Here is a 13868-nt window from a genome sequence, read left to right as displayed (position 1 = left end):
CTTTTTGCCTGAATTACTGCAGCAATGCGGCGTGGCATGGAGTCGATCAGTCTTTGGCACTGCTCAGGTGTTATGAGAGCCCAGGTTGCTCTGATAGTGGCCTTCAGCTCTTCTGCATTCTTGGGTCTGGCATATAACATCTTCCTCTTCACAATACCCCATAGAGGTTAAGGTCAGGCGAGTTTGCTGGCCAATTAAGAACAGGGATACCATGGTCCTTAAACCAGGTACTGGTAGCTTTGGCACTGTGTGCAGGTGCCAAGTCCTGTTGGAAAATGAAATCTGCATCTCCATAAAGTTGGTCAGCAGCAGGAAGCATGAAGTGCTCTAAAACTTCCTGGTATATGGGTGCGTTGACCTTGGACCTCAGAAAACACAGTGGACCAACACCAGCAGATGACATGGCACCCCAAACCATCACTGACTCTGGAAACTTTACACTGGACCTCAAGCAACGTGGATTGTGTGCCTCTCCTCTCTTCCTCCAGACTCTGGGACCCTGATTTTCAAAGGAAATGCAAAATTTACTTTCATCAGAGAACATAACTTTGGACCACTCAGCAGCAGTCCAGTCCTTTTTGTCTTTAGCCCAGGCGAGACGCTTCTGGCGCTGTCTGTTGTTCAAGAGTGGCTTGACACAAGGAATGCGACAGCTGAAACCCATGTCTTGCATACGTCTGTGCGTAATGGTTCTTGAAGCACTGACTCCAGCTGCAGTCCACTCTTTGTGAATCTCCCCCACATTTTTAATGGGTTTTGTTTCACAATCCTCTCCAGGGTGCGGTTATCCTTATTTCTTGTACACTTTTTTCTACCATATCTTTTCCTTCCCTTCACCTCTCTATTAATGTGCTTGGACACAGAGCTCTTTGAACAGCCAGTCTCTTTTGCAATGACCTTTTGTGCCTTGCCCTCCTTGTGCAAGGTGTCAATGGTCGTCTTTTGGACAACTGTCAAGTCAGAAATCTTCCCCATGATTGTGTAGCCTACAGAACTAGACTGAGAGACCATTTAAAGGCCTTTGCAGGTGTTTTGAGTTAATTAGCTGATTAGAGTGTGGCAACAGGTTTCTTCAATATTGAACTTTTCACAATATTCAAATTTTCTGAGATACTGAATTTGGGATTTTCCTTAGTTGTCAGTTATAATCATCAAAATTAAAAGAAATAAACATTTGAAATATATCAGTCTGTGTGTAATGAATGAATATAATATACAAGTTTCACTTTTTGAATGGAATTAGTGAAATAAATGATGATTATATGACCAGCACCTGTATATGAGCCATAAATGCCTGACGTATCAAGTATGATACTCAAATTAACACAAATTATCCTGAATATTATTTCATACATAAGGCTTTATATGGTTAACATGGTGTGATGATGAAATAATGTGGTGGGAATTTTCATTAAGAATAGATTACTTTTAAAGAAAAAACTATTGAGATTGAGAGTCTAAAGATTTTCCATTGGGCCGAACTTGGCCAAATAGTTGAAGAAACACACTTAATGGAAAATTGGAGTGTAAATTATAGTGGCCATTTGGCTGTCATGAATTCTTACCTTCATTCCATCCTCCCCTGGATTCCCAGGGAAACCCTTCCTCCCAGGTCTGCCCTGAACAGAAAGTAGAAATGACCCATAGTACTGGACCCACAGTCCTCCAAATCTACTCCCTGACATCTCATTAGCCCCTGTTCCTGGGACCAATCTCCCCCATTCACCAACATATGAGCTCTCCCAAAGAGAGCGCAGCTTCATTAAATAATTCAGAAACAGATGCATCACTTTCAGTCCAGTGAACAACACTCAGAAGTGTTTATGTTGGAGCTTGGATAGATATCCCCTGGTCATCTCTTAGCTAATGTCTGACCCTTTTGCCTCATTAGCTAAATTATCCACACTGGCCTCACTTGGACAGACTCTGTAAAATTGTTGGATCTTTGGCAAGGTTTGTACATGAAAAGCTGGGTTAAATGCAATGAACTGTTAATTTGAATCCATCTCTTGTTGTCAGGTACAGGCTGCTGTTTGTATGACAGGCTTTGGCATGAGGACAGACTATTCTTTACTACATTTTATACCATCATTGCTGAATCAGGGTCAAGTCTGTATGCTGTTGTAAAATTGTTTTGGGAGAGAGGGAGATTATTGTATTTGGAGGGTTTTAAAACTAACACATTATAAAAAAGTCTTTGCTGAGTGACATAAACCAACAGGAGTGTTTGAAGTCTATTACTATATAAAGCTAAATGCTCAACTGTAACATAACAAAATTATAAAATTACAAGAAAACCTGAACCAGCATCAACGACTTTAAAGGAAGCCTCTGGTCAGGAGCCACTGAGGTTCCTTAGAATGTCAATAGACTATAAGTCAATGCAATTGCAAAGATGTCTGATTGAAGTTTAACTCAAGAAATCCAAGGGTGTATCAAGAAAGCACTCACCTCTAGTCCTGGAGCCCCTGGTGGTCCTACTGGGCCCTGATCTCCCTGTGGTTTAAAACAGAGGCGTTATCATTTTTGAAGTAGTAAGCATCTATAAAATTATACTGATTAGGATTTTAACCTTTTTGATATGCATATGAGCAAAAGCCTTTTGAAAACACCTGTAATACAATGACAATCTTAGATTCTAATCAGATTTTAATAAGCTATGTTTTATATTTAAAACAGAATTAAGATTTAAGTTGTGCCTCATTGTGTTGGTACAGTACTAAGTACTAATAAACAGCAATAGGCATGCTAATAAACAACTAGTTGTTCATGAGAATTGGTCCCTGTACTAACGTGTTACCCAATTTAAACATATCTAGTTATTGTTTGCATTAATGTGTCACATATTTATCTATGAAAATTGCATACTGTAACATATCATAGAAAAAGTATGGCCTTGATGGGTTTACAAAGGAATTTTACTGGCCTTGCATAAAAACCTGGCTCTTTAAGAATATACTCCAAACATGGATATATTGGGCTTTACCCAAAGGCATATATTTATTAATTATACTTACAACTGGACCTATTAGACTTGCTTTCTTGTACATGCCAATAGACTTGCAAATGTAGTTGCAGCATGAAGTAACTTTTTATGTTTTTTAAATGACACATACAATTATACACAGAGGATGATTATCACATAAACATTTTTATATTACACACTGTTTATAACTATATATGCAGATACTGTATACAGTTGTACATTCAGATTTACAGCTATTAATTTATTCCTACACCAAAGAAGGGTCAGAACTTGTCCGGATCCTACCTCAAGTCCAGGAACTCCTCCAGGGCCTGGGATCCCTCTCGTTCCTGCATTCCCCTGCGCGGTATTAAAAAATTATCATATTTGCCCCCATTTTACAATTTGTGACCCAATTACAAATTTTAGGAAGGGGAACAAAAGCTTAAAGGGTTTTTTTCTGAAGATTGATATTTTTGATTTATCTTTGGGGTGTTTTTATGTATTTGTGTATTTGTGAGATCTGTAAAGTAGCAAAGACTAAAGTCTCAAATCTCAAATCCTTCCAAAAGAGGACGATATCCGCTTTGTCATGCCTGAAGCTGATCCGTGCTGGACGCTGAGGAAATACATCACTTTGCACCGTGGATTGCAGGATCGGCTTTCACTGTGGACGAAGCGGAGTCCAGCCCGGGGTCGTAGAATCTGCTGGCCGCACCGTTCTCAAGCCTGCCCACCTCTGCTCTCTCAAGCCGGCCTCTGAACACTCAAGGCCGTGGTGTGTGACTCTGTTTCATTGAGAAATGAAACTACTTTGTTTGGCCTTCCAAAAGAGGACACGACTAGAAATAATGTTTATGTCACGTTTATAATGGGTTTTATGTTTATGTCTCATCGCTCCGGCCGGACAAGGCATCACATTATGTTAAGGGGCATAACATTTCCATCACACGCTTGAGGTATTCGGCCAAACACAACGCACTGGATAGCTGACCAATCACAGCACACCTCGCTTTTCAGACTGATGAGCTTTGTAAAAATCTGCGTGTTTCAGAAGGCGGGGCATAGAGGACAAACAATAATGTACAGTATTTGGAAAATCTTAAACAGCATAAACACATTTGATTACACCAAATACACAAAATAATGTTATTTTTAGCAGCATCATATGACCCCTTTAAAGAGGAGAGATTCACACCTTTGGGCCCTCAGCGCCATTCTGTCCTGGTGGTCCAAAATCCCCTGGAAAACCCTGAGAAAAGGCAACAACACTAGTCTTAGCACTACATTCATTTTAATTTATCTAAGAATTTTAATTTATCTCAGCTATTCAACTTATCACTCTGAAAGCTATTGGGAGGACTGTGGGAGTTTTCTAAACAACTGGAAATTAATGTCCATCTCTCTGCGGTTATTTTAAATTAACACAAAATGAAGGAACTACTACAGCCAAGTGCACTACATGTACACTTTTATGTTATAAATGTAACGGAGGCCAGCGAGTAGGTGCTGTGCTGTGCAGGTAAAGCCTCCCATGCCGGAGACCCGGGTTCGAGGCCCACTCGGAGCAAGGCCGAGGTGTGGCGGTGAGGACCCGGGAGAGAGGGGTTACATTGGTGCCGTGACCCAGATGGGAGTGAGGTTTAGGGGGGTGAGTGTAACGGAGGCCAGTGAGTAGGTGCTGTGCAGGTAAACCTCACTCTCCTGATCTCAAGAGACGCGCTAGTGGCTGCAGTCATTTAGCCTCCTTGTTAGTGCGTCCGCCTCCCATGCCGGAGACCTGGGTTTGAGGCCGAGGTGTGGCGGCGAGGACCCGGGAGAGAGGGGTTACATAAGTCTGCGAGTTGGCTACGTTTTCTTGCCAATTTCTGTGAGTTTGTGCATGGGTTTGTATGCAAACTGAACATCAGTGGGAAGAACTGAATCTTATAACAGACACAGCTGATTTATGTAAATGAAAAATAAGAAATCACTAGTCTTTAAATGTACACAAGGCAATGACCTTCTGTCTTTGTAAAGTACACTTGAGCTGAAATGTAAGCACAATTACCTCAGGGCCAGGTGGGCCTGGCAAACCATCTGGGCCTTGATCTCCAGGCTTTCCCTAAAAGACAAACAGCTATAATTTGACACTTTGTCAAATCAGAACTAAAGATTTAAGATTAATCAACCTGGTAAAATACAATGAAATAACAAGAGTAATAAAAAAAGTTGTATGAATTAACCTGTGGTCCTGGCTTTCCTCGAACTCCTGGTAAACCTGGTGAGCCCTGATTACCCTGGAAAATTCAGTTAACTATAAGTACATAGTTACTTAAATAAAAACCTCTGTTTGGGTCTTTAAAAGCACACAAATACTCACAAATACAAATGCATGCACACACATTTTTTTAATTTGTAAATAAAACAAAGTTGATTGCACTATGATTTACAAGAAAATATAGTCTTTCGATTTCAAAATTTCACAGTTCATTCAATGTTGAGGTTTCTTTGTAATGAACTGTGAAATTTACTAACAATTTCTACACTATTTTTTTATTGCACAGTTTTTTTATATTACTCGCTGTGTGAATACATCAAAAGAGAAGCTGTTATTTGAAATACCTTGTCACCTTGAAATCCAGGTTCTCCAGGTTCACCTGGCAACCCGACTTCACCCTGTCGACAGAGACAAAACATCACTCTCTGGCCTTTAAGTCAGGATGTCTCAGCAGTTCAGTCACAGCATTAGTCCAGTTACTCCAGATACTGTCTCTATGTCTGTACTGTATCTGTATCTGTTACAATGTGTCTGTAACTGTAGACATGGAGATCAGAGAAGCTGTCCAAAACAAAGCCTTATAAATATCTTGCATAGCAGCCAAATACAACATTTAAGTACAGGGCTGCCAGAACCTGTCCAGCTGGCAGATAGAGAGACCAACAAAGACCAGCCTTCTCTAATATTAAATCTCATATAAATGCACACCTCAGTAACAAAATCATTGCTTTGCTATTTTACTAAAATATATTGATCAATACTTGATAGAATAACATTCATTACTGTATGAATTTTAAAGCAGTTTTTACTGAAAAGTGACAAATATCTGAAAATCTATTTATCTGTTTGTTTATTTATTTATTTACAATCACAGACAGAGAGAGAACTCTACTGAGTTATGTATAGAGTATGCATCATTATATTACATCAATGGTTATTTCTGTAATGGCAGAGCAGGTTTCAGCAGCCTTTACTCGAATCTTCAGTACCAAATGATCCTTCAGAAACCATTCTGATATGCTGATTTGCTGCTCACAAAACATTTCTTATTATTACTATTAATGCTAAAAACTGTTAATTTTTTATCGTCCTTGATGAAAGTTCAACTTGAAAGTTTATTTGACATAGAACTCTTCTGTAACATGCATGTCTTTACTGTCACTTTTGCTCAATTTAATGCATTCTTGATGAATAAAAGAATGAAGTGCTCTAAAAAAATTCTTACTGACTTTTAACTTTTTGAATCTGTGACTGACAACATATTAGCAAGTTACAGCTGATCTCAGTCTCTCCTAATAGTGGCTCTGTGAAATTAAATACAGAAGAAGCGAAAGCTAATAAAGGTTATTCAGATCACCTTATCACCTTTCAGTCCAGACTCGCCAGGGTTTCCTGGTATACCCTGCAAGACAACAAACAGACAATTGTTAAAAAGAAGAATTGCCAGAATTGTTTCATGAACATTTTAACCAACAGTTGCTCCTTAAATGCAAACTGAACTTGTCTGTACATTTATTAAATAGTGTTGCCTACAACATTTGTTGTTGTGAAAAAATCCATATTAATAAAAGTCACTAAATGTGTTGAAAATTAAAGTATTATGTACTACTGTGTGTGATTTCAATTGTTCAAATAATCATATTAAAATTCATTTTTGTTATTCCAGTGTAGTGTGCAAAGACAACTATAAGAAAGCAATTTGTAAGTTAATTTCTTTTGATTTCTCCCAGCCTAACCGAGCTGGTTAGATTGGTGTGTTTTTCTTGTTTTAGAGGGGTTTTGGCTACTTTTTAGGCTGGGAGACCAGCCAAACCATTCTAAATCAACTAAGACCAGCAAATTCCTTTAGGCTAGTTTGAAATAGTCTTTTCAGCATGGATGTTCATAACAATTTCAGTGTAATCACCTTTGGTCCTATTAATCCAGGAAGACCCACAATTCCAACAAGACCCATATCACCCTGCCATGAAATGAAACAAGCATAAAAATGTACAATGCACATATTATATTCACAGGCCAACAGATTATTTTATTTTTTTTAATCAGAAAGCATCAATTTCAAGAAGGCAAAAACCACAACCAGAAGGTTTAAAGTTAATAACTGAATGTTTGTTTACTCACAATAAACCCAGGGATGCCAATAGGACCCGGGGCACCCATCTCCCCCTGTGAGAAACAGAGAGCAGATACTGAGTGTCATTCGCTCTGAGGACGCTGGAGAAAGTCTGTGGGGGTGGGGGTCAAGCCTCTGTTCCCTGATAGCAAGCTAATCTGTTGCCTGCATCTACCCCTCAGTGAGCCAATGAAAGAGACATGCTGTGGAGTACAGAGAGGGGCTTGTTGTGTGGCGTGACTGGCCGGCTGCTACCTGCCATACCTACTTCCTCTCTCAGCAGCAGGCCAAAAAATCCCCTGTGTATTTTCGCTTTCCTTGTTCTTTGAAAGTGAGCAGATAGATGTTACGGGGTCGGCTGCTCTTGCTGAGTGACCACTGATGAATAAAAAGGATTGAGGTGAAGGCGTGCGTGTCCTCTACGTTTGTGATATGGTTAGGGTTACAGTACTGCAGGCAGTCAGGCGCTCAGGCTAGCGCTACGCTAAGCTACTGCCAGCTCAGCTTTGAAAAAAAAAAGTTTACACAAGTGTATATGCAATGGGCTGTATGCAAAAGACCCAGGAAGGCAAGATTCTTAATGACTAACTTTTGTATAGTTAAAATTTTTTAACAAAACTTAATTTTATGTGAATGGTGCACCTTCCGAGAGCTCTCTGCATTCCTCTCTTTGTAAACAAGGCGCAGCACATGCAGGTTCTACATAAGAACGCCAGCTCCTGCTTCAAGAGCAACACACGCATGCGTCATGAAACTTTTGTGAATGTACGTGAAAGACACGGAAGAGAAGAATTGTTGAATAAAGTCGTTATTTTTGTTTTCTTTGTGCACAAAAAGTATTCTCATAGCTTCATAAAATTACGCCTGAACCAATGATGTCACATGGACTATTTTAACAATGTCCTCACTACCTTTTTGAGCCTTGAATGTGGTAGTTGTGCTCCTGTCTATGCAGGATCAGAAAGTTCTTGGATTTCATCAAAAATATCTTAATTTGTGTTCTGACATAAGGGTGAGTAATTAATGACAGAATTGTCATTTTTGGGTGAACTATCCTTTTAATGGCTGCTAGGATTTTGCTAATGCGCAATTTTAGCCCCGATTTTCACTAACTGACAGGTTTTGTGAAATCACCAACAAATGCTTGAAATTAGAGGAAAATGCGAGTGATGATCACGCAGTGTGAATTATCAAATTATTGTTGACTGGATGGGGGCAGATGTGAATGTGAACTTGCAGTCAATTGTAAGAAAGAGCAGGATTTAAGCAGACAAAATGATTGAAGAATTTTAGAGGGACAGTTTATTTACTCATTCTCATGAATTTCTTCTGCAGAACACAAAAGGAAGTAATCTAATAAATATTCAGTGGGATGAACGCAATACGATGGCACAATGGCTCACATCTCATTAACAAGCCAAAAGACTGGATGTTCAAACCCAAAATTGTACAGGACTATCTGTAGTCTAATACTCAAGGTTATTTATTTATTTATTTATTTTTAATTCCTAACTGTAAGTATGAGCAATAGTGACTGTAATTAAAGGCTTAGCAAAGACCACTAACAAGCTGATGAAATGTGGTTTTGCATTACAATTTTCTGCTAAAATTTTTGACAATACACATTTTATAGATTGCTAAGATATTATACTTATGTCTATAAGATGTCAATTCCTAATATGCAAATCAGTGACAGAAAAATTACTTATTTGAATATTATGGTACACGGAAACATGAATAAGATGAAAAATTGGGTAAAGAATATGGTAAAATGATCAAAAGTGAAGCAACCCCTGTAATGGCTAAAACAGATATCTGCTGTAGACTCCGGTAGTGACAGCTGATTTCCTCATTACCAGTATTACTCAATGCTGAGCTGCACACACTGGACGCCCAACTAGCTTGTGTGTGTAATTGTGGTGGCAGAAATTAAAGGTATTTATTAGAGTGTAGCGGTTTGCGTGGCCCGGTCAGCATGTATATGTGTATAACAGTGTATGACAGGCAGGAAAAGGGCATGCAGAGGCTAGGAGACTTTGGGATGACTTTTTGCTGAACATTTCTCTCGCTGTGCAGCAATATTCTGATACACTAAACCTGATAATAAAAATAACCCCAAACAACAATGCTTAAATCTCTCTGAGCGTTAGAAAACTGGAGTTCCTCCAAATGGCAGTTGGCCAGGTGGTTGATGTAGCACTACTTACTGGGTTTCCATCAGGTCCTGGTGGTCCTCGCTCCCCAAAATCTCCTGGAAAGCCCTAAACACACAAATGTGAGAGACAGCAGAGCTTAGCAGAGCGAGACTTGAAGAAACCGCACTTAGACTCAGGGCAGATACCATTTGTGCATTGCTGTTTCCAGTTGCCCACATGGTAAACATTGTCCCTTCACTCTAATCCTGCGCAAACCTCTGTAACACCAGAACCACTCCATAATCATGGGATATTAAAAACCTGGATCTCAAAAAACAGCCACAGGAAAGCAGCAATAGGATAGAATAAGTTCTAACCACCAACTATATCTCCTATACAGCCAACATGTTCTAGAAAACTGGGAGACACTGTAGCATTGTATTAGTGGCCAGAATTGTTTTACCACTATTTAAGTATGTGAATAAAACAGGTTTTTGTCTTACTATTTCTACTGTGGATAGTATGGTAAGTTAGAACTATTTTTTATTTTGCATTTGGAGTTTAGCCATGCTTTCCATACAGCAAAGATTAACAATAAATACTGAAAACACACTAAACGTTTTAAATTGTAATGTGTGAATGAACTGCTCTATACATAATAAAATGGTATCTGTAGAGTAAAATCATTAAATCAATAGTAAACGTGAGTATGCAACAAAAAAATTACATTAAGCAGCACAACTGTTTTCAATATTTATATTAATAAGAAATGCTACTTGTGCACCAAATCAGCATATTCGAATGATTTCTAAAGGATCATGTAACACTGAAGACTGAAGTAATGGCTGCTGAAACGTCAACTTTGCCATCACAGGAATAAATAATATTTTAAAGCTTAAATAGTAATATAATTTCACAATATTACTGTTAATTTAATAAGACTAAAATACCTTTTTTACAACAGCAATTAAGAATGTACTAATAAAAATGTAAGAGTATGGCTGCTGCACTGAAGTTTTGTTTTGTGAAAACAGAGCCTAATGCCGAGTCACAGAAACAAGCTCAGTTCTCGTCTCTGTCAGCCCTGCAGGAAATTCCATGGCTGAGTGTTTCCTTGCACTGGCAACGACCAGAAGCAGCGAGAGGAGGACCGGCAAGGATTCACTGACAGCGCTGTTTCCCCTCTATCTACTGTTACGTTATATAAGAGGACAAGAGCTATGACGTCGCACTTCACTGTGTGCTAAACGTGTGCTTGTCTTAAGGCCAAAGTCAACACTTGTGCTGTGTGGAGATCTTTTTTTGTCCTCCAACAAGGCAAACAGTGAGTTGCAGCTGAGGTGCATGTGCTGCCTATCAAACAGAACTGCAGAGTTAGAGAATTGCTTATTAAAAACAGATGAAGCTGTGCTTGGCACTGCATTTGTGCTTTGAGTCTAGAAGGAACTGCACATAATTGGAAGTTGTTTTGGAAAAAGATGAGCTTGAATTCTTAATGTCTAGTTCTTTTGAAAATATGCAGACTTAGAGCACCAACGTCATTTTGGTAAATAGAAAATGACTATGAGTGTGCAGATGGTAAAACTTTATCTATCTCTATCTATCTATCTATCTATCTATCTATCTATCTATCTATCTATCTATCTATCTATCTATCTATCTATCTATCTATCTATCATGTGGAATTTAGGCTGCAATGTGATCATGATCTTAAAGAAAAAAGTCATAAAAATGATAGTTGCTTAAAAATATATTATGTAGATGAGTTTGTTTCATCTTTGGAACAGATTTGGAGAAGTTTAGCATCACTAGCTCACCAGTGGATCCTCTGGAGTGAATGGGTGCCGTCAGAATGAGAGTCTTAACAGCTGATAAAAACATCACAATAATCCACAAGTAATCCACACAACTCCAGTCCATCAATTAATGTCTTGTCAAACAAAAAACTGCATGTTTATAATAAATAACTGCATCAAGATATTTTTTACTTTAAACAGTTGCTTCCAGTTAAAATATAAGTCATCCATTCATAACATTGCTTTTGTTTATTACAAACACGCAGGTTTTTGCTTCACAAGATGTTAAAGGGATACTCCACCCCAAAATGAAAATTTTTTCATTAATCACTTACCCCCATGTCGTTCCAAACCCGTAAAAGCTTTGTTCATCTTCGGAACACAATCTAAGATATTTTGGATGTAAACCAGGAGGCCTGTGACTGTCCCATAGACTGCCAAGTAAATAACAGTGTCAAGGTCCGTAAAAGGTATGAAAATCGTTGTCAGAATAGTCCAGCTGCCATCAGTGGTTCAACCGTACCATTATGAAGCAATGGGAACACTTTTTGTAAGCAAAGAGAACAAAAATAAAGACTTTATTCAACAATTCCTTTGTCAACAGTGTCTTCTGTGTCTCTCCATATCACCGTATGCTGCATATGCTCTTGGACAGTCACAGGCCTCCCGGTTTTCATCCAAAATATCTTAAATTGTGTTCCGAAGATGAACGAAGCTTTTACGGGTTTGGAACGACATGGGGGTAAGTAATTAATGACAAATGTTCATTTTGGGGTGGAGTATCCCTTTAATTACTGAAATGTTCTGAAGCCATGTGGATTATTGTAATGTTTTTTTATAAGAGGTCTGGACAAAGGCAAATCTGTTTTGATGAAAAAACAAACTACATCTACATCTTGGATGGTCTGAGGGTGAGTAAATTTCCAACAAATGTTCATTTTTGGGTGAACTACTCTAATGTATCCATCCATGTGGAACAATGGTTGAGAAACCCTGCTTTAAGATTGTAGATAATGAGGGTCATTAAGTCAGCACAAACAGAATCAACCTCTCTCACACAAATCAGTGAACACAGAGGCAAGTCATTCACAGAAGTTTCTCTAGAGAGGATGGTGAAAGAAAACTTTACCGGCCTACCCATCTTGCCCTTCTTCCCGGGAACACCAGGTAAACCCTAAGAGGAGACAGCAGACAGAAGGATAGCATGGAAAGACAGGTAAAAAGAGATAGAAATGACAAAAAAAGCACACAGTGAATTAATCATTTACCAATCCCAGACGCAATAGACTGTGTGAATGCTGAAAGGTCTTAGTTTCTGTTCTTCTGGACACAAAAGGGTCTCTCAGATCTCTATGAACTCTGTCCCTCTGGGCCTGAAAATAGGAGACATGATCTGGCTAATCCACAGCAGGCCATATTCCAGCTCCCTGGGGCTTATATTGCTATTTCCACAAAGTATTGCAGGCCGGAATTCACCAGCTCGAGGTTCCTGAGCAAATATTGTGAGAACTGAGACTAACTACTGTTTTGATGGGGGATCTCTGTGGTTTTAATGGAGCGTGCCCCTTTCACCAGGATTCCTATTCAAAGCAAATGCTCTGGATTTACAAGTCACAGTTATAAAGAAGAATGATACATGTAAGGCACAAGTGGAAGTGTGTGGGCTTTGCTCAAGTAATATTTCCTCTAGGGGCATCTGAAACCATCTCCATTATGCCACACTGTTTTACTAAAAACTAGGGAACATCAATGGACTTTTCATGCACAACTTTAGTAACAGTTGTTAAACTCAAGTTTTTGTTTGTTTTGGTACATTTGGTGTGTTGTTTTATATATATATATATATATATATATATATATATATATATATATATATATATATATATATATATATATATATATATATATATATATATATATATATTTGGTTTGTTTTCTGTGTTCAGCATTTTCTAAATCTGTACATCATCTGAATACTTCTATTCCATTCAAATTCAAACTATTTGCTGTGCATTTCTTTATGACATCCATAATTAGCAAAAAAATCCCTTCAGTGCAGAAACAACAGCAAAACTCACTCTTTCTCCATCAGGTCCAGGGAGACCGAAGACACCTGGGATTCCAATGAAGCCCTAAAAAGGGGGATTGTAAGAAGCCAAGAAATAAACAGAGACAATTTAGAGTGATTTGGTCTGAATATCCCTTGATAAAGTGCAGATTAACTTGCAAAGGTCTTTTGAGAACAGTGGACTCTTGGTGAAGATCTAGCCCTTGAGGCAAGTGTATATGCCCATGGACTGCATGGTGCTGGCTTCCACGATGTAGTCCAAGGGCACATACCCTCACACCAGGGATCACACTGGCATTCGGCAGGATGCCTAAGGTTGGGTCACAAGGTTAATACACATGAACATACAATAAAATCATGAAAAGACAAAGATTGATGAGGGAATTATGCATTTTATGATACAAAGCAACAAAAAATTAAAAACATTCAATATTTAACTAACTAAATGAAATAAAACATTATTAAAAATATATTTATTACAAATACATTAACATATTGTTGTATACAGTAATTTTTTTTATACATGTTAAC

At 38.4% G+C, this 13868-nt stretch overlaps 1 protein-coding gene across 2 annotated transcripts in view; it reads right to left on the bottom strand.

Moving 5' to 3' along the window:
• Positions 1-13868, bottom strand: part of col27a1b (collagen, type XXVII, alpha 1b) — a 74319-nt gene that overhangs the window by 22455 nt on the left and 37996 nt on the right. For both annotated transcript variants that reach the window (XM_042724746.1, XM_042724747.1), the window contains exons 11-23: positions 13348-13401; positions 12399-12443; positions 9546-9599; positions 7347-7391; positions 7132-7185; positions 6583-6627; positions 5570-5623; positions 5191-5244; positions 5016-5069; positions 4164-4217; positions 3272-3325; positions 2452-2496; positions 1566-1619 (exon numbers count right to left, since the gene is read on the bottom strand). In XM_042724746.1, the coding sequence (XP_042580680.1) occupies positions 1566-1619; positions 2452-2496; positions 3272-3325; positions 4164-4217; positions 5016-5069; positions 5191-5244; positions 5570-5623; positions 6583-6627; positions 7132-7185; positions 7347-7391; positions 9546-9599; positions 12399-12443; positions 13348-13401 (666 nt within the window). The remainder of the gene's footprint in view (positions 1-1565; positions 1620-2451; positions 2497-3271; positions 3326-4163; positions 4218-5015; positions 5070-5190; positions 5245-5569; positions 5624-6582; positions 6628-7131; positions 7186-7346; positions 7392-9545; positions 9600-12398; positions 12444-13347; positions 13402-13868) is intronic.

The sequence above is a fragment of the Cyprinus carpio genome, chromosome B5 (assembly GCF_018340385.1).
Source record: "Cyprinus carpio isolate SPL01 chromosome B5, ASM1834038v1, whole genome shotgun sequence".
In the NCBI taxonomy this organism is placed as follows: domain Eukaryota; kingdom Metazoa; phylum Chordata; class Actinopteri; order Cypriniformes; family Cyprinidae; genus Cyprinus; species Cyprinus carpio.
This window is presented reverse-complemented; position numbering and strand designations above follow the sequence as displayed.